General features: G+C 41.1%; 4 protein-coding genes across 4 annotated transcripts; 3 read left to right on the forward strand and 1 right to left on the reverse strand.

The window, feature by feature from the left end:
* The first annotated feature begins 281 nt into the window (after positions 1 to 281).
* LOC139149296 (protein N-lysine methyltransferase METTL21D-like) lies at positions 282 to 9365 on the forward strand. The gene is made up of 5 exons (XM_070720954.1): positions 282 to 554; positions 6394 to 6504; positions 6889 to 6955; positions 7347 to 7466; positions 8283 to 9365. The coding sequence occupies exons 1-5, from the start codon at positions 304 to 306 to the stop codon at positions 8382 to 8384; spliced, it is 651 nt and encodes a 216-aa protein (XP_070577055.1). The 5' UTR covers positions 282 to 303; the 3' UTR covers positions 8385 to 9365.
* A 244-nt stretch (positions 9366 to 9609) lies between these two features.
* On the forward strand, positions 9610 to 13987 carry LOC139149291 (cytosolic beta-glucosidase-like). Its single transcript, XM_070720949.1, has 2 exons — positions 9610 to 11454; positions 13066 to 13987. The coding sequence occupies exons 1-2, from the start codon at positions 9786 to 9788 to the stop codon at positions 13347 to 13349; spliced, it is 1953 nt and encodes a 650-aa protein (XP_070577050.1). The 5' UTR covers positions 9610 to 9785; the 3' UTR covers positions 13350 to 13987.
* Positions 13988 to 14474: 487 nt separating this feature from the next.
* LOC139149293 (cytosolic beta-glucosidase-like) lies at positions 14475 to 19200 on the forward strand. The gene is made up of 2 exons (XM_070720950.1): positions 14475 to 16079; positions 18158 to 19200. Exons 1-2 carry the CDS (start codon positions 14609 to 14611, stop codon positions 18397 to 18399), a joined length of 1713 nt encoding a protein of 570 aa, XP_070577051.1. The 5' UTR covers positions 14475 to 14608; the 3' UTR covers positions 18400 to 19200.
* LOC139149295 (exosome complex component RRP46-like) lies at positions 19092 to 23811 on the reverse strand. Its single transcript, XM_070720952.1, has 6 exons — positions 23638 to 23811; positions 22066 to 22179; positions 21463 to 21584; positions 20793 to 20933; positions 20050 to 20139; positions 19092 to 19287 (listed from the first exon to the last, which is right to left on the reverse strand). Exons 1-6 carry the CDS (start codon positions 23747 to 23749, stop codon positions 19195 to 19197), a joined length of 672 nt encoding a protein of 223 aa, XP_070577053.1. The 5' UTR covers positions 23750 to 23811; the 3' UTR covers positions 19092 to 19194.
* Positions 23812 to 23891: the final 80 nt, after the last annotated feature.

The following is a 23891-nucleotide window of genomic DNA, read 5'->3' on the forward strand; positions in this document are numbered from 1 at the left end:
ATATTCGAAATATGATTAAGCTTAAGCTTAACACGTGGAGAGTTCAGTGCAGAGTAAGCTTAGGCCTAGGTCTAGCCCCTTCAACGTAGGAACAAGCAGACCTGAGATGCACACAAATCAAATTGCATCCTTCTTTCAGTTGCATCGACCAGTTTTCTTCCAGCTGTATGCTGTACCACGCAACGGTCCCTCCACAAATATCTTGAAGTACGGTCCCTCTATAGACATGATAGACGTGCTTGTTCGAAGGCATCGTTTGTTGTGAATACCCATCATCCCCCGCTTTACAGAAAGATATTCAAAATGGCTGCGCCCAGTGACGATCTTTCAGGGTGCTTCGTTCGGGAGTTTGAACTCAAAAATTCTACAGTATTACGCGTAAATCAGTTTGAAGTTGGCGATGTAGGTTGTGTCGTTTGGGATGCTGCTCTCGTATTTGCTTCGTATTTACAAACCGAGGATTTTTCCAAAAGCTATGGCACTCTATCTGGAAAGAGTGTCGTTGAGCTTGGCTCAGGAACTGGCATCGTCGGTCTCACGGCAGCTGTACTGGGGTACGAACTTGCATGCAGTAGGCCTTCTTGTACTTGTACCTTTCGTAGAATTGAGCTTCACACACAGCACACTCACATTAGTAACCCGTCACCTTGTCGTAACTTCGAAAATGTCTCGCGGTAGTCCATTTTGTAAAGCAGTTCGCAATCTGCACTTGTAATCCGCTTTTAAATCAACATTGCCCATTTAAACTAGCATTTGCGAGATTACCAGTGGTCAGGTCAATGATACCAAGGCTTCTAGTCGTTATCATGTCATCATTTTGGTCTTCTGTGTCTATGTAGCCTAACCCGTAGTCCCTCTAGCACGATTGCAGTTTCCATAACAAAGGAAAACAAAGACGGAAACCCCTCGTATATTACACCTCAGTTAATCCAGATCCCTGGCCTTTTCAAGCGGTTTAAAAAAGTAAGCTTTCATACTTCCCTTCATATGCTTAATGATCCGGGACTATGAACTGGCCTACTTAATTTCTTTCCAATCTTGGTGAACAACAACCCCCGCCCCTTCTCCGTTGATTTATTCGTTCCGATTGAAATTTTACGTCTATTAGGCCTACTTCTATTGATAGAAGAGCTTGTATCATATTTAATCGAGTCACCTTAATATGTAGGAAGGATGAATAAATGTATAGGCCTATTCTTGAAAACTAAAAGCTCCAATGCTCTAATTATAATGTGACATCGACATACTGATCGACTCACCTCGTCAAGTTTCTATAACGGTATATAAGCTTAGGCCCTACGTGCGATCGTCGCTGACCAGATATTAAAAGTCGTTCCCATCGTTAGGTATACGTTTGCCACGGACTAACTGCGATAGCTGGCCAGACTTAACTCAAAGCACCGATATCGCAGAATCTCACCGGCCGTTCGGTGCCCCTGCAGAAACCCACAGTAGGCCTACATGTCGTGATGGGGTTTTATGATCAAGGTTCTTGTCTGACTTATATACAGAACTGCGAACGACACCAGTTCATGCTGAGAACACAAGCTTTATTACTGAACACGCCATGAGATAAAAGGGCGCCAACCGGAACACAACTGTAGCAATTACATGTAAAGGCGCCAAAGCGCATGCACCGAATGTAAAGAACACCAAAGGATAAACATTTTTTTGGCGGGAGATTATAGTCCACAGTCATTGGACGAAAGTTACCGAAGAGTCTGATTGGTAGAAGGATAACACATAGGCTCTGCTTAGTCCTATTAATAATGTTCAAATGATGTGTCATTTGTTCTCCGACATTCTCCCGGCGACGAAAGATAATCTTGAACACTTTCAATATGAATTATCAATAAATGATTCGTTTGAACAAAAAACTTAGAAATTTCAAAGAGTTAATTGACTCAACAGTTACAACAATTTATGAAAGTTCGGATATTCTCATCCTGGCTGCAATGGCTGCATCTCTGGACGGTCTCCCTGACTCTGGCGGGTCATTGGTTTTCTCAGTAGAAATTTCTTGCCGATGGGTGTCTTCCCGCTCGTTCATATCTTTGTCTTCAGATGATGATAATTCTTGAGAGGCTACCTCAAGAGGGTATAACTTGTGTATAGGGCGGTTTATTGTCGTCTTGCGTGTAGCATTCAAGTCCGCTGCGATCTGTATCCATTGAGAGTTCAATTCAGCATCGAGCGGTTCGTCCCAAGGGAGCCCGCGTTTCCATAGTGACTGCACAAAGAGTTTAGCTCTGATGTGAACTGGAGCTACGAAGCCCAGTGGGTCGTACAGTGTAGCGGAGGAACTGAGAACATCTCGTTTCGTTATCAATTCATTTGGAATAGGCTCGCTATTATTTTCTGAGTAGGTCATCGTGTCGCTTTCTGGTTCCCAACGCAGGCCGAGTACTGGTACATCACGAGAGGGTTCGTAGATATCGTCCTGTTTTGCGAGTTCACATAGTCGTTCACTGTTGGACGTCCATGAGCGTAGCTTGAACCCACACGACTGCATGAGGTGGTTTGCGTCGTTGTAATATGACACGGCCTTCTCATCAGACTCTGCACCGTCTATCACATTGTCAACATAAATATTATGTTTGAGGTCATCAGCAGTCGGTATGGAGGCATTACTTTCCAAGTGAGTCTTGATACAGCGTTGAGCATGAATGGGGAACAAGCCGCCCCAAACAGAACAGACTTGAATTGATAAACATCAAATGGACTTTCGGGATCACGAATGTCCGATAACCAAAGAAATTTGGTGTATTGACGCTCGTCTTCCTCTAGACGTATGTTTAAGAATGCCTTTTCAATGTCACTGACGAAAGCGATTCGGTTAGCGCGAAATCGTAGCAAAATGGCAGGTAAATCATTGATTAATGACGGCCCAGTTTGAAGACAGTCGTTTAGACTTGCCGAGTCAGCATTTTGTTTGCTACTGCAGTCGTATACAATACGTATTGGAGTGGTAACTGAGTCCTTCTTGACAGCTCGATGCGGCAAATAATGTCCTTCAGTTTTGTTGTCATCTTGAATCTTCTCGACGAAGTCTCGGCGCAGTTGATCGGTGATGATATCGTCATATCTCTTCGTTAAGTCAGGGGCCAAACGGCGAACCATAGCGCGCGTGCGATTTTCAGTTGCCGCATAGTTTGAAGGCAGTGGCGGATGATCAGTTTTCCATGGTAAACGGGCTATGTATTTACCATTTTCAACACGTAGATGAGTGTCCCGATATGTTTCGAAGTCGGTATTTTCATCATTTTGCGAGTCTGCCTTCACTCCGATGAGCTCTAAATTCCACCAGTTTCGTATGTCATCGTCGGTGTGTGTTTCTACGTTCACGTGATGAATATTAATGTCAGAGTCCAATTTCCCACGCTTTCCAGTAGGACCGGACAACAAGTAGCCGAACTTAGATGATATTGCAGTTGGACCTGCCCCGCGCACGATATGGTTTCCAACAAAGTTCCAATATTGATCAGCTCCGATGAGCACATCAATTTCCATAGTTTTAACATTGGAAACGGGTGGGCAAGCTTTAATCCCCGTAGATGGTCTGAGTTGAGTATTTCTGCTGACACGTGGTTGAATAGGTTGGACGAAATCTCGGGAATTATCAGGGCGTTGACAGTACTGGTATGTCCATTCTGTTCGTGCAAAGTTACCATTGCACTTTTCATGGAATGAATTTGTTTCGAATTGTCCCCGAATGTTGACAGGCTCACGTTCTCATGAGTGTCCGATTTCAAGTTGAGTTTGTCAGCAAATCGCTGCGTGATAAAAGTTCTGTTGGACCCATCGTCGAACAGCACGGTAGCATTGATAGGTTTCCTATCGCCGACCGACATAGGAATGACTGCCGTCTTGAGGAGAACCGATCCGTTGGGTGTAGATTTCCCCTTTGTGTCGTCTGTCTTCGCCAATGCCACATGAACTTCAGAAGTTCCCTTTTTCTCAGACGTTGTAGCTGATTTGGTGTCATGATGAAGGGTAGAGTGATGTTTACGCTTGCAGATCTTGCAAGTGTAACGAGACTTGCAATCGCTCACGCGATGCTTTCCAAGGCAATTGTAACAGAGACGATCGCGTTTGACAATGTCTAAGCGACGTTTCGGGTCGGTGACAACTTGGCAATCACTTGTGTAGTGATTTCCCTTACAAAACACGCATGTTTTGATTCTCAAAGGCTTTGTTGTGCGCGTAGATGCGGCCTTAGTATGAAATGAAGCGGTCATATTAGACTGTGTTGCTGTGTCCGCAACCGATAACTCATCGAGTGGAACTCCGGCTTGAATGGCGTCGATTTCCCGTAGGATGGCTTTGCGCAACTCTGGTAAAGTCCAAGCCTTGTTTCCGTGATCTCTTGCGATTTGTTTCCGAATATTGTTAGGTAGTTTATCTCGAATCATGGGAATGAGAAGCTCTCCATAAGCGTTCTCTTCTTTGCCAAGTGATTGTAAACCGCGAATATGACTTTCTAATGTGTCATAAAACAATCTCAGACTGTTAATGTCACTCGTAGGTTGAGGAATCTGCCACAGTGCAGTCATGTGCGCATCGATGATCAAATGATTCTGTCCGTAGCGTTCGATGAGTAGCTCTAAAGCATGGTCGTAGTTGGAGTTTGTCAAGGCGAGACCGCTAATCGTACGGGCAGCTTCATCAGTTAAAACGCTGCGTAAGTATGTGAACTTTTGAAGTTCTCGAGGTTCTTATCATTATGGATGGACGATTTGAAAGTGTCGTAGAAACTCACCCACTCGAGTACGTTTCCTGAGAAAGTTTTCAGCTGTAGTTTCGGTAATGCGACCGTTTTCTTCGATGTGTCTTGAGTAGCGGTGTCGGAGTTCGCCGATGGGCCAGTCACATTGTTCGGTTTGTTGTTTTTGATGAAATCAGTGATCTTGTCGTTTCTCTCGAATATCTCGGACATGTAGTCGCCGGATTCTTGGCTCGCAGCATCGTAGCTTGCTTCATCCGTATTATCTAAGATATCTTCTTCGATCTTAGTTAAAGATTCGTATTTCTGAGTCAGTTGAGTGTTCAATGCTGTGAGTATCCTGTAAGCTTCAGTCTTGTTCTCAGCTGCAGCGAACGTTGATGTGAGTTGTTCTGCACGGTTGAACAGCCTCGTCATTTGGGCACGTTGTCCCCTGCGCTTGAGTTTCAACTTGGCCAATTTCGTTGCCATTTGCTCGGCTTGAGTTGGTTGCTGCTCCTCGTCAGACATCCTTATCCTGGTCTCGGCACCAAAAAATGTCGTGATGGGGTTTTATGATCAAGGTTCTTGTCTGACTTATATACAGAACTGCGAACGACACCAGTTCATGCTGAGAACACAAGCTTTATTACTGAACACGCCATGAGATAAAAAGGGCGCCAACCGGAACACAACTGTAGCAATTACATGTAAAGGCGCCAAAGCGCATGCACCGAATGTAACAGAACACCAAAGGATAAACATTTTTTTTGGCGGGAGATTATAGTCCACAGTCATTGGACGAAAGTTACCGAAGAGTCTGATTGGTAGAAGGATAACACATAGGCTCTGCTTAGTCCTATTAATAATGTTCAAATGATGTGTCATTTGTTCTCCGACACTACACCAAATTAGGCCTACCTTATAAATTCAAACCATAGACAGTAGAAGCGTGACTATGTTCAAACCAGAAACGATTGCTGGATGTTTAGTTTCGAAAAACTAAACCAGTTGCTCCAAAGATGAGAGGCATATCTATTCACTGCCACAGATGCCGCCGCCAACGCTGCCTATAGACTATTTGTCAGCCGACAAGCGATTTCTAGTATCATGTCTTGTTGCTGGCATTATTAACGAGTTAGAAGAACGTATAACGTAGAAGGATGAGTATCTGAGATAAGTAGTAGGCCTAGGCCTATATTGTTACATGAAATGTGTTACCGTAAGAGAGGATAGTAAGGCCTACTTAGTTTAAATTGTTATCAGAATAAAAATACACAAAAATGAAAAAAAAATGATGTTGTAAACTTTTTGGTCAAAATGACCAATAGCAATGGTTCGGCCTACTGTCGAATGTTTGCATCAAAATGACCATTAATAGCAATGGTTCGGCCTACTGTCGAATGTTTGCATCAAAATGACCATTAATAGCAATGGTTCGGCCTACTGTCGAATGTTTGCATCAAAATGACCATTAATAGCAATGGTTCGGCCTACTGTCGAATGTTCGCATACTGAGGATTATCAATGACGACATTCACGACTGTCTTCTCGCGTGTATTGACACACTGAGTTTTGCAGTGACAATATGGCAGGACCTTGCTCGCGCGGCCAGTCTTGTCGTCAACGTTGTCACAGTGTTTTACTTATCCAGCCCACTGAATCAAACAGAGCAATGTGTTACCTTTCAGAGCCAATGTTTTACTGACAGACCTCGAAGACTTCGTTCCGCTGTTGGAATTAAACATCAAAACAAACGAGACGCACTCGCAAGGAACGTCAAAGGCACAAACTTTGAAGTGGTAAGTTTACTTAGTACATTTTACTATTATGACACGGAAAGCGTGATAGGCCATTTGAGTCCCGTTGTCGTTAGAATAATTGTAAAGACATTTTTCATCCATAGCTTCAATCCATTTCATTAATTGTGGCACCTATAGTATTACAATATAATCTCTAATACGAAAGGTTTCCCCGACGTGGAGTACGGCTAATTGTTAATGCTTCTTTCCGATAAGGTCGTTATAATGTTGCTATTACATGTAGGCCTAATATTGGTTTAACATTGAAAACACAGATATATATACTCGTCTCCTCTACATTCATGTGACTTACACTCGACTTTCTTTTAGAAGCATATCCTAGTTTTGATATCGATCCTGAAAAATTTGTTTTGTTGTTTGCAGGGGAGAAGATGTCAGTATAGCATGTCCAGATTTTTTGTTCATATCAGATTGCATTTATTACGATGAGGTAATTGAATTTCAAATAAGCAAACTTGTCTTTCATCACAATCAAGAATAGACTTCGTACATTTCTTAAAAGCCAAGAATAGACTTCGTACATTTCTTAAAAGCCAGCCTCTCCCGGATTTTACACGTTATATATCATCATGTATATGATACATGATGTATAGATATATACACAGATATATACCAGCATCCGTTGTTTTTGCTGATTAGTATAGCGCCACCTACAGACCCTGTTACTCAGAAGTCGCACCCTCCGGGATTGAAATGACTTGAACCAAAAACGAGACAATATTCGGCAAATCTTGTTTCCACAACACGTATTTCACAGTATTGAGCATATAATAATCCGTAATTCATTAATTTTGTCCCACAAAATATTCATAATTTTCCAGTCCACCGAACCTCTAGTGACATCCATTACAGACCTGAGCGACAAACACACGCATGTTATAATGTCATACGAGAAAAGAACCTCAGAAAATAAGTTGGCACTGGAAAGAAAGTTCTTCAAGGTAAGCGGGCAAATGATACATTACCACGGTACGTTAGATTCCGAGGTAAAGATTCTTGTGTAAAAATCATCACTTGGTATTTTGTTTTAAAACTACAGCGATGCAGAAAACAGGCTTTGATGGTACTGTTTACTAGTATATCTGTGACGCATACAAGCATCGATTTTTTTTCCGAACATCGTGATTGCATGGCCATTATAATCTTCTGCCTTTTGTTGAGTGTCAACTCTTCTTCTCTATGTCAACTTTGACATTGAACATTTGCATTAGAAGAGCCTCCTGACCCAATACAATTCAATAATAATCTTAATCTTGATCTTACCATCTGTCAGTGATTTAAGTCTCCCCTGTTTCCTTACTGTGTGCATTGATGTGTTCGACTGCTCGCATTTGAATACATTAGAGGGAGGGGATCATGGATACTGCACCTTTGGTGTGTGACTTTCTTGTTAAAAACAATGTATTTCATGCACGATATCTAGATGCATCGCGTCAACATGACTTCAACATTTAAAGTTTACGACGTATATTATGGCAAACATTTTTCAACTTTCATCGATCGTCAAAATACCTCAGATACAGTGTTTACATTGGTCGTGCGGCCATTTTGAATTTCAAATATCTAAAAATGTTGGGTAATTTGTTTCGCTGGTTCCAAACTTTGCACGGTGACCCCCATTTTTTATTTTTGATTTGGCAAGAGAATGGGTGAAAGTTTCATTCAGGGTCTCATACGACCTTTGAGCGCAGTTCCGACGACCTCCCCCCTCTTTAAGCTTACACACGATTTATTTTTTCATGTTACTTTCACGTCAGCTTATCGAGGAAGACTTCAAGGTTGAGACGATAGCACTGGAGAGGCACGATGACGTATTTCGGAGTGAAGACATCCTTTTAATTCACATGACAAAAAGATGACCAATAAGATCGTCGTGAATTTTTGAGCTTATAACACAGCAACATCATAACAGGGTTTTCCTCATCACACACATGTCAACATATCTCTGCGATGACAAACTTCTCGATACTTGAAAGCCCGTCGAGTTTCATTTTCAGCCGTACAGTGTAAACTGATCCACCATTTTTAGTCATTTTGCAATGACATGAAACAAAATGTAGAAAGAAAATACACGACGTCTATCTGGAATATCATTCGATCATTTTTTTCATTGAAACGAGGAATTTTCCGCTAGGGGAGTGAAGGGTACTGTTATGTTCTCCATAATAACTGACTTGAAGCTCATCCAACTCACAACCCTCCCTCCCTGTTTATTGTTGCTTGCTGACTTCATAAATTCAACCAGTACTTCCTCCTCAAGGTTTTCTAGGGTAAAATTGTTCATCCATATGATCAAGTAAAGCACAGATCAAGTTTGACCGACATTACGCTTGTCACAAGCACGGAGTCTGCAAGAAGCAAAACACGCGTCGCAAACACAATTATCGCTGCCTATTCAGTAGGAACGGTGTCAGGGCACTATGATAGAATCGAGCCTGCAGAACTGGGTGTATGGCACGGATCAATGGCCGACATTACATATGTCACACGCACGGAGTCTGCAACAAGCAGATCACATGTCGAATATATCTGGCTCGGTGATATCGGTCACGTCATACTTAACTTGAAATACTCATATGCAGAGTTGTAGGCGTGGTCAGATCATTTAAATGACAGAAATATGAATGAATGATGAGATTTCGTATCTGATTTCACCGTATAGATAGCTGCCAACTCAGTGACAGATTTCCATAACGCCGTTGTTCTAATAATAACGGGATATAGATTTCACAAAGTGGATCAATGCAAACCACATGGCACCCAAGTCAAATTTCAATTGTATATTACATGAAATTTGTATTTTTTTTGTGAAATAAATTACTAAATAAGTGTTAAGTTGATCTCACCGTTGTAATATTAAAATACATTGTGTATGTGTGTGTGTTTACATGTTTACGGGACAAGACGCGTGTACGGACCAAAATAAAATTATCAGGTCTGTGACCGATGATTACTAGCACAGCCGCAAAATTAAAAGTATCTTGTTATATTCTAATATACAGCCACATCGGTAGTTGTTTTATGCACTATAAACATAGTCAATGATGTGAAAGAGGAAAATGCGTGTCAGCTGTTACGGGGATTACAGGCTGCCTGGCACTCGGATAGGCGGACTGTTGGTACACATCTACCTCTTGTTGCTAACTAATAGCAACTTTGAAACCTGAGGCCGACCTCTCTGCCACGCGTCGCCAGCACCAATTATCGCCGCTTATTCATTAGGAACGGTGACCAAACAGATTTGAATTCATCCGGGCACTATGGCAGAATCGGAGGCTTCGTCCGGCGGCAACAAGCCCAGCAGCAGTGGAATACAGGACGTCATCATGTCGACCAAGACTAGGCTGATGGCCTTCTACCTACCAATGGCCAAAGAGCGCTGCCAGAATTTGACTGCCAAACTGACGGAATCATTCCATGGTTGCAAGGGTGTTACCGTAAACGCGTATGAATGTGCCTCCTCGAAGGTGAGGCTATGGTTTGGAGATGTTTGCTTGACGACAACGATGCGGAGGGTCCGTCGGTTCCCCCGTTCAGCGAAGTTTCCACCGTTTCACATCTTGTTGATATTACTAGCAGTCGTCGCCATCATATATCTATTATCCAATCGCTCCGGGGCGGGACATCACTACAGTATACACTACCTGCCAGAAGATCGAAGCCCGTTCTTTGTCTACCCAAGGGTCTTCAACAACCCCGAGAGGGATTCTTTTATGTACGGCACTTTCCCAAATGACTTTCTCTGGGGGGTGGCGACTTCGGCTCATCAGATAGAAGGTAGCGGTAACGTGTACAGCATATCTGGCAAAGGGCAGAGCATATGGGACACGTTCAGCCGTCAGCCTGGTGCTATCAGTAACGGAGACAGTGCTGATATAGCTTGCGACAGTTATAACAAATACAAAGAAGATGTAGAACTCTTAAAACTACTTGGGGTGAAGTTTTACAGGTTTTCTCTGAGCTGGTCGCGCATCATGCCTGACGGGACGATGGCGACTATAAATGAAGCAGGTATTAAATACTACAACAATTTGATTGATGCGCTCCTAGAGGCTGGCATTATTCCCATGGTAACGCTCTATCACTGGGACCTGCCTCAGGCACTGCAGGATAAATATGGTGGATGGGCCGACGAAGCTATAATTCGGGATTTCAACACATACGCAAGGCTGTGTTTCGAGAGATTCGGCAACCGAGTCAAATACTGGATCACGATAAACGAACCGTGGGTCATCACAGAGCTTGGCTACGGCAGAGGAGTCCACGCCCCTGGGCTGACGGAAGACGGCACGACGACGTACATGGTGGCCCACAACCTAATCAAATCGCACGCCAAAGTGTGGCATACCTACGACGACGAATTCAGGGTGCATCAACGCGGCAAAGTGGGACTGGCATTGAATTCGGAGTGGGTCGAGTCTGGGGACGCACGTGTAGCCGACCGAATGCTTCAGTTCATGCTGGGTTGGTTCGCCCACCCCATCTTTGTCAACGGTGACTATCCCGAAATCATGAAGGTCCGAATAGCCGCCAAGAGTCACCATCAAGGTCTGAACAACACAAGATTACCAGAGTTTACAAAACCGGAGCAGGAATACATCAGAGGAACCGCTGACTTCCTCGGTCTGAACCACTATACCAGCGTGTACGTGACCGAAAATCCCGTCGAAGACAATTACTTTCCACCGAGTTGGGAGAAGGATCATAACCTAGCCAAATGGTATGGACACAGCTGGCCAAGTTCAGGATCATCGTGGCTCAAAGTCGTGCCCTGGGGAATGAGGAGATTACTGGAGTGGATCAAAAAACAATACAACAATCCTCCTGTTATCATCACAGAGAACGGATTTTCATCGAGAAATGTGTACGATTTGAACGATTTAGACCGAGTTGGTTATCTTATGGCTTACATTGACGAAGTCTTGAAAGGTAAGGATTGCGTCTCAGACTTGGGATATCAGTAAACTCGTCAGCCTTTAAGTGCAATTCAGGTTCCCTAACATACACATACCCTTCCACGCATACACACATACATTATAGGCTACACCTGGAAACTTTCAAAGATTTACTGCGTCAAAATACCTTCCAAACATATATGTATATCCTTAGTTGTTTTTCCGTGGAAAGTCGTTTAATCAATCAATCAATCAATCAAGAAAAAGAATTTCCGAAAATACGAGAAGTGATTTGTGTTTAGCACTGAAGTTTCTACCAAATGGGAGTCAAATACATTTAATTCAGTTAGGCTAGGTCAGGAAATGGACAATCGCTGACAACAGGTATCAATTGCAACGAGGTCACTTTTTCAGTATTTGAGAAATCAATTTATCAAGTTAGGACCTTCGTAAAAGACACTATTGAATATTTCAGTAGGTAATTTCATCCTCATGCAATACGGACAGATAACGGTCACTTGCGAAACGATACACGACGAGCGAGCGCTGCGTGGTATGCATTGGAAAAATAGGAAATGCATATCACACAGCGGCCGTCGTGTATCGTTTCACAGGCGGCTGTGGGACAGATCGATCACCACAGAAATTGATCACAGAATACATGCTGACTTTTTATGTGAGCTGAAAGCTGCTCGCACGACTAAACTGTGACAGGGTATTGACACCAATACCATTCATAATCAATGTTATTATTAGTGTTTGGCTTTGTGAAAGTATTTCACGAGTCCGTAGGAAGACCACCGCTTTGTCCATTTAACAAACCTGATACAATCGTCCAAAGCATGTCCTCGTTAGAGCTGTGCAAATTCATCCGTGGACGCAGTCACTACATATGAAAACTTAAATTTCAGTGTACAGTGTAGATTAAAAGCATGTTTTATAATACTATTGATTACATCAAAATGAAACTAGAGCGACCAAATTGTTTGATTGTCAAATTTCGCATTAGCGCATTACACGGAGCATCCAACTGAAAATATTACATGGGAAAATTCTCGTAATGAATAAATGGCAGACTTGTAGCTTTGTTTTCTGTGGGAAACCGATTATCCCGGATTAGGTCACAGCTGATCAAGATGCGGCATCTGTGCTAATGCTCTATTTACAGAATTTTGTGTCGCAACAAAGTGTTCATTGATGTTCGATCTATCAATGTTAATATTTTACAAAAGACAGAAAACGTTCAAAAATAGTTGACCTGACGACTAGCCACAGCGATGAGTGACTCTATATCAGTTTTCTCTTGGTCGCCGTAATTCCTCGAATATTGCGGTTGTCTTGGTTATCAAATTATACAGAATATTTTCAAAACCTTGGGCCGCCATCGTCGAAACTTTCTAATTCCACATTCAGCAAGTCTGAATGTCGATGGCAAATTCTCCTAATATTTAACGACAACAGTGAATATTTGATTCAAAATACTATTCTAACAGCTTGTCCTCGGCGGAGTGTTCGCTGACAGTGATATTCGTTTCAGTTTCTTCGACACTGTACAAACATTATCAACTATACCTGCTACGTTTTATTAAAAAAACAAAAAACACCTCACATTCTGAACTTGTTTACCTATTCATTTTCTCGACAGCCATTGAACTTGATCAAGTAAACGTGAAAGGTTATGCAGCGTGGTCGCTGATGGACAATTTCGAATGGTCGGAAGGATACACTGAGCGCTTCGGTCTGTTCTACGTCGACTTCGAAGACGAGGAAAGACCACGAATTCAAAAGGATTCGGCCGTCTTCTACTCTCAAGTTGTGCACGACAACGGATTCCCAAGTTCAGCGCCGCTATCTTCTGCATCAAATCACCTCGCCTTGTACACACAATTACTGTTTGTGATTTCCGTGTGGTTTAGTATTTGCTTTTAATTTGTAAACGTTTTTATACGAACTGCTGGGATCATTGAACATGGCAGGGTCGGGATAAGAGTTTGTTCGCGGACTTAGAAAACTACTGAGAGAACTGTGACTGTGAAGTAGAAAAGTGACGTGGGTTGATCAGCAGCGACCAGCAGCTGGTTGTGTGTAGTTGATGCGAGTAAGGAGTCTGAACACTGACTGAAATGAAATAATTTCTGTCATTTGACAAATTTCGGGAAGGCTGATTACTGAGTTCAGTACAAAAGACTGTGATACCAGGCCTAGATATGAAAGGCTGAGAAAATGTGGGATGTAGGACGAGATACATAAAATGGGAAAATCGAACATTACATTTTGTAAAAGATTTATATGGTCCTAGCGATGTAAAAATGAAGACATAAAAATGGCAACTATTTTATTACACAGATTAGCTTGGTTTGATTGTACCTACACGTCAAGACACTCGAAGGTGGACGCTTTCCAGAGCTGTAAAAACGCTCGAAGTGTGAAGTTTTAAGATAGTCGATTTTTATGCCTATACACTCCTTGTGTACTGCAATCACTTTTATTTATTCAAATTGTTTACTGTACGGATATATTGTACTCTTATCAGATCAGTAATAAAAGTGACAAAGTATTAATAACCAGCGGTGTGCAGTAGATCATTATTTGAAATTTATCGACAATTAAATATTTTTTTGCATGAGTTAAGTAATCGGTGAAAAGGGATTCAATACAATAAATTGTGGTGTTTTTTAAAATTTATTGTCATCAGATTCTGTATTATCATTAAATCCGCATTAAATTAACGACACGTTCTGAAAAGATAATAAACTGATTAATGTGTTTTAAGTTTTCTACTGGTACTGTAGCTGGTTCCTGCAGCAACTTGCTCGAATAATCGAAAATTACATGTGTTGAAAAAACTTGAACGTAAGGAAACTCGAAATAGAACCGGAAAGGAACAACATCCGACACTGCAGTTTCATTTCAGTGGGGGATATAGAATATCGTTTTGTAACTATCATTTATTATCGTGCATCAGCTGTGATAGCGATCATCGCGTCCGTAAATAAAATACGTTGCACCATGTGACACACCCAGGCTACGCTCCTCTCCCTCTGCCATGCACAAAAGACAGTGCCACGCATGAACCCACAAATCAGTGCGAATACAGGACAATTTGTCAGTGGCTCGCACTTGGTTTCTGTCGCTCCCAAGGTCTATGATAACAACGGAGGTCTACTTGTTTCGCATCTTGATAAACTATGACCACTGAAGAACGGCCAAAAACTGAATTCGCTTGGAAGCACATCTATTCGGCGGTGGTATCCCGGGCACAAAAATGGAACTTTCGCTACAGCAGACGTACGTGCACTGTGTTTGCTATTGGGGTCATTTCGTTAATTTGGTTACTCTATCTCATCAGCGGTGGGGTTGGTGGAGGCGGGGGTGTTATAGACAGTCACCTTCGCTACGTCTACCCAGACATCTACAGCAACCCCGAGAATGACACCTTCTACTTCGACACCTTCCCGGAGGATTTCATCTGGAGCACTGCAACCTCGGCATACCAGATCGAAGGTGGGTGGAATGCCGATGGGAAAGGAGAGAGTATTTGGGACGAGTTTTCCCATGATCCTATGCTTATCCATGACGGACAGAATGGTGACGTTGCATGCGACAGTTACCACTCCTGGGAACGAGATATCGAGATACTCAAGGAGCTTAATGTCAAGGCGTATCGATTTTCAATCAGTTGGTCGAGGATCCTCCCGGATGGCACTATTTCCAACATAAATGAAGCTGGTATAGATTATTACAATAAATTAATCGACGGTTTAATAGCTGCTGGTATTACACCGTTTGTGACCCTTTATCACTGGGATCTACCGTTGAACTTGCATCGAACGTACGCAGGTTGGCTACGTGCGAACATCATCGAGGATTTCGATAATTTCGCAAAGCTTTGCTTTACGCGATTCGGCGATCGAGTCAAGCGCTGGATAACCCTGAACGAACCTTGGGTAGTTGCGCAGTTAGGGTACGGTAGTTTTAGTAAAGCACCCGGGGTTGCCGGTGACGGTTTGAAAAGTTACGTCGCGGCTCATAATCTCATCAGGGCGCACGCGAAAGTTTGGCACACTTACGACAGAGACTTTCGGCCTACACAAAATGGCATCATCGGCATTTCGTTAAACTGTGACTGGGCCGAGCCGAGCCGATCGGGCGGTGTCGACGCCGAAGCCTCTGAAAGAATGCTGCAGTTCTTCATCGGATGGTTTGCGCATCCAATATTCGTCAACGGCGACTATCCGGAAACGATGAAGAGCCGAATCGCTGAAAAGAGTAAAATGCAAGGTTACAAGTATAGCCGCTTACCAACTTTCACGGAAGAAGAGCAAAAACTCATCGCTGGAACGTCGGATTTCTTAGGGCTGAATCACTACACGACGACCTATGCATCAGCCGCGCCAGAAGACAACTCAGTGCCGCCCGGCTGGGGTAAAGACCACGGGATCCAGAAATGGTTCGGTAAAGCTTGGCCAGGTTCTGGATCAGGTTGGTTAAAAAGCGTTCCGTGGGGTTTGCGGAAACTGCTTGGGTGGATCAAGAAGGAGTACAACGATCCGGATATCTATATCACCGAAAACGGTTTCTCCGGCAGAGAACCCGAAAACCTCGAAGACGTCGGAAGAGTTCGGTATTATCTTTCATACATAGACGAAGTCTTGAAAGGCAAGTTATGTGATACACTTCTGTTCAGCAAAATTACTTATTTAAAAGCCATAACAATAAATTTGAGGGTACTTTTCTAGACAGCGTCATCTGAGGCAATGTGTGGTTGAGTGAACGAGTAATGCACACTTTTGTACGCGTGCGCTAACAAAGGGGAAGTACGCAATGGTAGGACCCCGAACGCATTGATTCATATGCCCTATGTCTCACGTTTGCACATTTTATTCACCACCGGCATGCTGAAACTTAATCATCGACAGAAATTCAGGAAATGGCGTCATCCATTGTAGAGCGATTTAAACATAATATTATTCTGCATCGATGATCATAAACACGTTTATAACGATACACCATTATTTGTGTTGCGCACGAAGAACCATTAAGTGCGACATAATCCAAATGAATAACAGAAAACCAAAAAAATATATAATCCAAATGAATAACAGAAAACCAAAAAAATATATATTTTTTCCATAATGGGCAATTATTTCTATTGAGTTGTAATGAAATGTACTTATATATATATATATATATATATATATATATATATATAATATATATATATATATATATATATATATATATAATATATATATCTTATTAGCACTTTGCTTTTCTGCCATGTTTATTCATGGTATTGTTCCGAAACATCTCATGACCACTGTTTTGGTTCCGATTCCTAAAGACAGGGGAGGTGACATTTGTGATAAGTCAAATTATCGACCCATTGCTGTTGCGACAACTTTATCTAAAATTCTTGAAAGAGTTTGGTTGCACCGCTGTACGGATTCTCTCGTAACCACCGATAATCAGTTCGGCTTTAAGCCTAATCATAGTACAGACATGTCAATTTTTATCTTGAAAGAGACTCTCAACTATTATAAAAAACATAATACCCCTGTGTTTGTTACTTTCATGGACGCCTCTAAGGCCTTTGATTACGTTAGACATGACATTTTATTTGAAAAACTTTTAACTAGAGGCGTACACCCATATCTTATTAGAGTACTGTCATACCTTTATAGATATCAGGACTTTGTTATCAGATGGAATGGGTGCCTTTCTGAACCATTCCATTCAATGAACGGGGTTAAACAGGGAGATATTACATCGCCGACACTCTTCACTGTTTATTTAGATAATCTTAGCAAATCACTTGCTTCTCTACCGTATGGTTGTCTCATTGGTGACTTTAAGATCAATCATCTGATATACGCAGATGACCTTGTTATTTTTTCCACCGGTTCTTACGGGCAGCAAATGTTAGTAAACGCTTGTGGTCATTATGGCAACGAATGCTCAATACTCTTTAATGAGAAAAAAACTGTATGTATGTTAATACAACCGAATGTAAGGAAGCTGCGACAAGCTCCGATATATTTGAATAATAGAATGCTTAACTATGTTTATGTGTATAAGTACCTTGGACACGTTATAACTTCTGATCTAAAAGATGACGATGACATTCAAGCTCAGACTCGCCTTGTTTTATGCGAGAGGCAATGCTCTTATTCGAGATTTAAATTTGCATCGCTTTCAGTTAAAAATCACCTGTTTACTGTTTTCTGTGATGTCCCTTATTGTACGTATCTTTGGTCTAATTTTTCTGTAAATGTTTTTAAGACAATGAGAAAAGCTTTTTATCAGGTTTATCGTAAATTGACAGGTTTCACATACAATCATGTGCAAAGTAACAGCCTTTTGTTTGTTAACTTATCGATTTTAACATTTGACGAACTGTTTAGAAAAAAGTCAGTGGGTTTTCTCAGTAGATTGCATATCTCTGATAACCCCCTTATTTCAGCAGTTTTGAATTTTTCCATTTTCACATATAGTAAATTATGGAAAAAACTGGTGTAATTGGATTTTTTAACTCCTTTTCTGTCATTTACTTTTTATTTTTCTGTTTTTGTATATGGATTATTATATCTGAAATAAACAATAATATATACTATATATATATATATATTGTCGTGGCGGCTAACAAGCTTTTGGTCTAATGTTTCGCGTTGTCATGTGCAACGTATAATATTCCAGGCGCCATTTAAACTAATATTTTCTCTGCCATCTTCCTACAGCTATTAAAATTGATGGTGTGAAGGTAAGGGGTTACACAGCCTGGTCACTGATGGATAACTTCGAATGGGCGGCAGGTTATTCCGAGAGATTCGGTCTCTATCACGTTGATTTCAATGACGACAGCAGACCGAGAAGACCAAAGATGTCAGCAAAATTTTACGCCATGGTTGTCCAAAACAATGGGTTCCCCGAGGAATCTGAGTCAGACATTTTGTCATTTCTACAGCCACAGTTGGATTGATAGGCATACAGCTTTTTGTTTTCTTCTGGTGTGACGTTTTCCGCTGTTGGTGATCCGGGCACTGTTTCTGAACACGGCTATTTCGAGACTGAATTTTGAGGTTGCTGACGTGAATGTGAGGGCGCTATTGAGTCAGCGGATCCTACTATCTCGAAAGACAGACCGGACTCCAGTTATTGTACTGTAAATTTTGCAGACTGTTACGGAACTTACGATGCGTTTTGATCAGCGCAGCGTACACAGATGATAAAAATGACGCTAACATGATGTGTATCAACATCGGGCGAGACAAGGAGCTGATTTTGTTAAAACAAAGTTGCGCTGCGAGGCCTAGGCCCAGGTGGGGCCTGGCTAGCCAACTGTTCGCATCTCGCATCAACAGGTGGATATTCGGGCTCAAACGTCATGTAAAAGGCGCCCCCAACGTTACACTTGCAATATCGTTCTAGGTGTCACTTATATCATAGACAGTATATGCTTACGTATATAGGGCAGCAAAACGTAAACTATAACCGCTTTCAACGAATGAAAAGTCACTTAATTAAACACTTGGATAGACAGAGTCATACATTTCTTAAATCTCTTCTGTGACTTGAGCATTGTGAGCATGGAACTGTAAGGTTTAAAGTGTGGCACAAACTGATTATGGTAGTACACATTGTATATTGACACTACAACAGCAAAGTAGGGCATAATTTCTAAAAAAGTTTTTATTTAGAAGAAAGAAGTATATTTGAGTGGTAAAAGAAAGCACATGAAAATAGGAAATAAAAGTCTATTGTGTTGGTAACACTGCTACGACTTTGAGAGTTTCCTTTTTACTGAGTCTCTGAAGAAGGTGAAAATCACTTTGCTGGCAGTTCTACAGGCGTCAAGGCAGGTATGGTACTGAAAATGAGAGACAATGCATGGTTACACCATTTCACTGAAAACTGCATATGTGTATACCGTATATTTAAACACATGATCAACAACAAAATTGGGTTCTGTCGTGAAGAAAAATACTACATGTCATATTCTGCGTCATGTAATCAGAGTGAGCAGGAAAAATATCAACAAAATGGCTGCCTGGTGGCCATATTAGATCCTACAGTGAATAAATTTGACATGCACACGTAAGTCATAGTGTGTAGGCTGGATGGATGGAGCCTGATCTAAAAGTCCTGTAGCCTATGTCTGTGGGGACCAAGAACAACACTGTTCCTTCTCAAGTTTGCATTGTACTTATATGATTTTCAAAAAAAGGCAGCTATGCTATTGACAATAGAAGGGCTTATCTCAGCTTGGTTGTGTGACTGATGGATAGACAAAACGCACACAGTGTAATCTCTCATATGCCAGTCAATGCACTGTAATGTCATTCCTACAACACAATAAATTGCAGACTACAGCAAAAACAAAATGTTCTCTGATGAAAAAGGTGTCATGTTTGCCTCTTTTCATAGAAAGACACAGCAGTAGGCAAATTATCCCTGTGACACCACTTTGAACCTTTTGCTTTCTGACACTGCAGCCTCTCAGAAATGCAAGCTTTTTCTATTGTTCCTTTTGTCCATTGTGTTTCTCATTTTTTACAAAATATGAAATCTATTATTGATGGAAAACAACATGTGTAAATCTAATCAGCGAGAGTATGTAGACATAGATTACCTGTTCAAGTGTGAAGACACCTTGCGTATGTGATGTGATGACATTGTAATGTTGACTGTCGAAGGCAAACGTAAACACTGCTTTTGCTTCCTAAGACAGAAATAGACGTATTCTCTTTGTGAATAATCAATGGGCGATCACAAATGTGCGGTTAATCAACTCTTTTGAAGTACTGGGAGTTGATATGGGTTGGAAAATTCAAATGTTGGTCAAAGCTGCTGTCTAAATTAATTCTCTTGTTGAGTGATATTGGACATGGGAAAACACTGAGAGAGACTGCCACTGTGCATAACTGACAGTGCCTTTTTGAAGACTTGATACTGAGACACAAATCAGATATATGCAATGCTAAGTCCAGTCTGATACACACACTGCATATATACCGGTAACCCACCAGGTGTAAAATTAACATGAACTTTAGTAAAATAGTCGGTACACTATGGTTGCACCTTCAGGCCCTTAATATTAGTATTGTCAGCCTTCTTCTAGCCCCTTTCAGTACAAAATTCTCTGTAGTTGTGTTGGGCTGGTTGACTTGGGGAGTCAGTGATTTGACAGCCATTCACACTCTAGACAAAGTGTCATCAACTTCAACAAATATCATTTCAGACTGATTTCTGACCTGATCTGAATTTTTCTGGAACAATAGAAAATTGAAAACTATAGCATTCAATTGCATTGTTAGTGACTATATTTCACCCAATTCAAAGCACAAAAGACACAATTTTAAGTGATATCTCCACCTTTTCCTGTTTGTCTGTCGGGTCCAATATTATACTGTCTTCATTGTCCAATGCACATGTGACAGAAGCAACCAAATACTTCATAGGTAATCCAGCATCTAACATAGCCATACATGCACCGTTTATACAACAGGAAAGGAACTGTACATGGTGTTGAGGTTTAATTTTGTTTATATCATATTACACTTTAGAATTTAGATAGTAGAAGAAGCCTGCCATTGATGTCAAACCGCATAAAGTTGCAGTCAGTGAAATAAAAAATTGTAACGTTTTTGCTTAAGCCTGAATACTGGATATCAAATATTGACATCGGTCTCTCAATGGCCCAATTTCTAAACTGTTATGCATCTAGTATGTACTACCAAGTTTTGCCTTGCAGTATCTTCACAATCACTTTTCAGTTACCAAACTCTGTTTACCTAGGGAGTATACACACCAAGATATTTGAAATATTTGAATATTTTGGTGGTGCATAGGTCTGTATAATTTTTCATACAAATCAGTGCGTAAAGAAATAATGCAAATTAGCCAACTCTGCAGCTTGTGCTGCTGTTGCAGTTGTAACGCCATCATTCTGCAAATCCATTTAAGAAACTGGAGAAACCCTGGCATCAAAGATCTGTCCCATGACCACAGAAACAAAAAAAAATGATGAATTTGACAAGGATACTGATCCAGAATTGTGAAGAGTCTGTATAATGATTGTCATGGATGATCTTGGATGAAGTGATGATAACACAACAGTTTCACATGTGTTTCTGATTAGTCTCTCTTGAAATTTTTCAGCACAACCTGCGATAGAGAAGGACATGGCAAAGTCATATCAGATGTGGCAGCAAAAAAGCAATCTTGTAGCAGATATTGACAATACTAGAAATGCACATGTGTGTTAGAGAATTAAAAATTGCTGTCAATATTTTGGTCTGGTTTATCTTCAGTTTGGAAAAACAAAAACAACTAACAGTAATTGTAGGAATATCTTATTCACGGTTTTGTAGCAAAGCTAAATTTTCACAAATACAGCACACACTGAATTTAATTTATGTAAACTCTTCTTTCAAACCTGTTTGCATTTCCTATATGTACTACAGTACTCTATGCACAATGGCGATTGTATTTTTGGCACATGGCGACATACTGCACTTCACTAGTGGAATTTGCTTAAATAACTTTGTTTTTGGATATAGCTGCTCTTCTTGTGAAGTGACTGTGTAAAAAACAACATGGCTATGAACCAATGACAGTCACCACTGAAGGTACATGGACTTAATACCTGGAATTCCAATCTTGGGTTTGTAGATGACTTCAAGTGTGGCTTTATCCATGATTTCTTTACTTAGTTTGATTTCTGCTGGACCATACACAGCTACCATTACAGATGTATCTCCTGTCAAACAGTAAGTGATTATCAGATATGCAACTTCAGTAATCTATTTCAACCAGTAAACAACATGCACTGGCAAGACCTCCTTTAGGCCCCCTTGGATACATGAAATCACTGTAATTTTGATGCTTTTCACGGATGAAGCGCATCAAATATAACCTTGAAAAGGTTTGAGAATGAGGTAAGGCTTTTTAAGGGTTGGCAGTTATTATGTAGTATTATCCTACATAAAAAGGGCAGACGGTTGAGGAGTGGCCCTAAGGAAGTTTTTACCACAAACTTATACTTTGAATTCAAACACAAATTTTCTCAATGTTCATCTACCAACTGCAATCAATGTGATGACAAACTAGAAACAGACTAGAGTTATGAAACTTCATATTAATCGTTGTATTTATTTTTTCAGGTATATGTTCCTTGAGTATAACAGTAACACTGTAGCCACATAAAATGGTCCCACTTTGCTAAAAGCACAACATGGGGATGATGGTTGTGGCAAACTTTGGTGATGAATGGGTCACCCATCATAAAATCATCCCCTCTAGGCTTTTCAGTCTATATTAAAACTGACTGTGCTTGGGGCTGGCATCGTGACATATATGACCATAATTTTGTCTGGGTGAAAAAAGCTGAAGTATTTTCCACCTGGTGCACTCAATCAATGATTACACAATACATATGGTCTACCCACAGGGTGATAAAACCTGGACTGGAGCATCAAGTGCACAGGGGAGCCACGATAAGCAAACAAACAAACAAACACATAAATAAATATGAGAAAACAATAAATTGAAAAAGAATTGACTACACAACACATGCAAAATATTCAAGATGCGACGTCAGAATCACCAGTGAGTGGTGATACTGATGTCGCATCTTGAACATGTTATTTACTTTAATGTTTTCTCTTACATTTATGTGTTTGCTTGTTTGTTTATTCATTTGTTTATCCTGGTTTTCCTATGTTGAGACATGACGATGGAGGTCAATTGAGACATGGGGTTGTGCCTCCAAGGTCGAGAGAAAGGTTGAGGTTTCCTTTGGATGATCGGATGATAAGTTGTATACTATTGCTTTCCCTTACATTTATTTATTTGTTTGCTTGTTTGTTTATTTGTTTGTTTGCTTATCCTGGCTTTCCTTTGTCGAAACATGGAGGTACAAGCGGGTTGTACCACCATGGAGCTCCATGGTCGACAGTAAGGTAGAGATGTTGGTTTTGGATGAATCGGGGATGATACATTGAAATTATCGCAGCTGTGCCGACATTGGCGACCGATGTAAGCAGACAACACTTTACACGCAATGTGTCGTTAGGGATACATGGTACACCTTCTGAACGAGGCAATACAGACGACTGAGAAGTGTGTATTGAACGACAAAATATCCACTGACTGAGTTCGACATGGGTCGGGAAGAGTTTCCTGCATTTTCCAAGTTGATTTTGTTAGTCTCATTTACCTTGAGTATAGGAAGCCGAGCCATCTGGTCTGGAGAGAAAATTCTGTTCACAGTTTTGAGTTCGAAGCTCACGATCTGAACAGTCACCTTCCATCGCAACGACACTCTGCATGATGAAAATGAATCAGCGAGGGATCACAACTTCCTGTGTTGACGTCGATTGCACATGTTTACGTCAGCGCATGCGTACTACTATTTAGCCCTCTAAGTTCCTTGTTTTCTGTCTGAACTTCAGATATTAACAGCGAAGATTC

Source organism: Ptychodera flava, chromosome 14 (genome assembly GCF_041260155.1).
Source record: "Ptychodera flava strain L36383 chromosome 14, AS_Pfla_20210202, whole genome shotgun sequence".
NCBI classification, from domain to species: domain Eukaryota; kingdom Metazoa; phylum Hemichordata; class Enteropneusta; family Ptychoderidae; genus Ptychodera; species Ptychodera flava.

What these genes read in the sequence shown, in the direction of transcription:
- LOC139149296 (XM_070720954.1), top strand. Translation starts at nt 304, where the DNA reads ATGGCTGCGCCCAGTGACGATCTTTCAGGGTGCTTCGTTCGGGAGTTT. An exon ending in ATTGCATTTATTACGATGAG is followed by an intron (nt 6,956 to 7,346) that starts GTAATTGAATTT and finishes ATAATTTTCCAG; the next exon opens with TCCACCGAACCTCTAGTGAC. An exon ending in TGGAAAGAAAGTTCTTCAAG is followed by an intron (nt 7,467 to 8,282) that starts GTAAGCGGGCAA and finishes CTTTCACGTCAG; the next exon opens with CTTATCGAGGAAGACTTCAA.
- LOC139149295 (XM_070720952.1), bottom strand. Translation starts at nt 23,749, where the DNA reads ATGCAGAGTGTCGTTGCGATGGAAGGTGACTGTTCAGATCGTGAGCTT. An exon ending in CTCTTCACAATTCTGGATCA is followed by an intron (nt 20,934 to 21,462) that starts GTATCCTTGTCA and finishes CACCATGTACAG; the next exon opens with TTCCTTTCCTGTTGTATAAA. An exon ending in CGACAGACAAACAGGAAAAG is followed by an intron (nt 20,140 to 20,792) that starts GTGGAGATATCA and finishes TTTCTGTCTTAG; the next exon opens with GAAGCAAAAGCAGTGTTTAC.
- LOC139149291 (XM_070720949.1), top strand. Translation starts at nt 9,786, where the DNA reads ATGGCAGAATCGGAGGCTTCGTCCGGCGGCAACAAGCCCAGCAGCAGT. An exon ending in CATTGACGAAGTCTTGAAAG is followed by an intron (nt 11,455 to 13,065) that starts GTAAGGATTGCG and finishes TTTTCTCGACAG; the next exon opens with CCATTGAACTTGATCAAGTA.
- LOC139149293 (XM_070720950.1), top strand. Translation starts at nt 14,609, where the DNA reads ATGACCACTGAAGAACGGCCAAAAACTGAATTCGCTTGGAAGCACATC. An exon ending in CATAGACGAAGTCTTGAAAG is followed by an intron (nt 16,080 to 18,157) that starts GCAAGTTATGTG and finishes ATCTTCCTACAG; the next exon opens with CTATTAAAATTGATGGTGTG.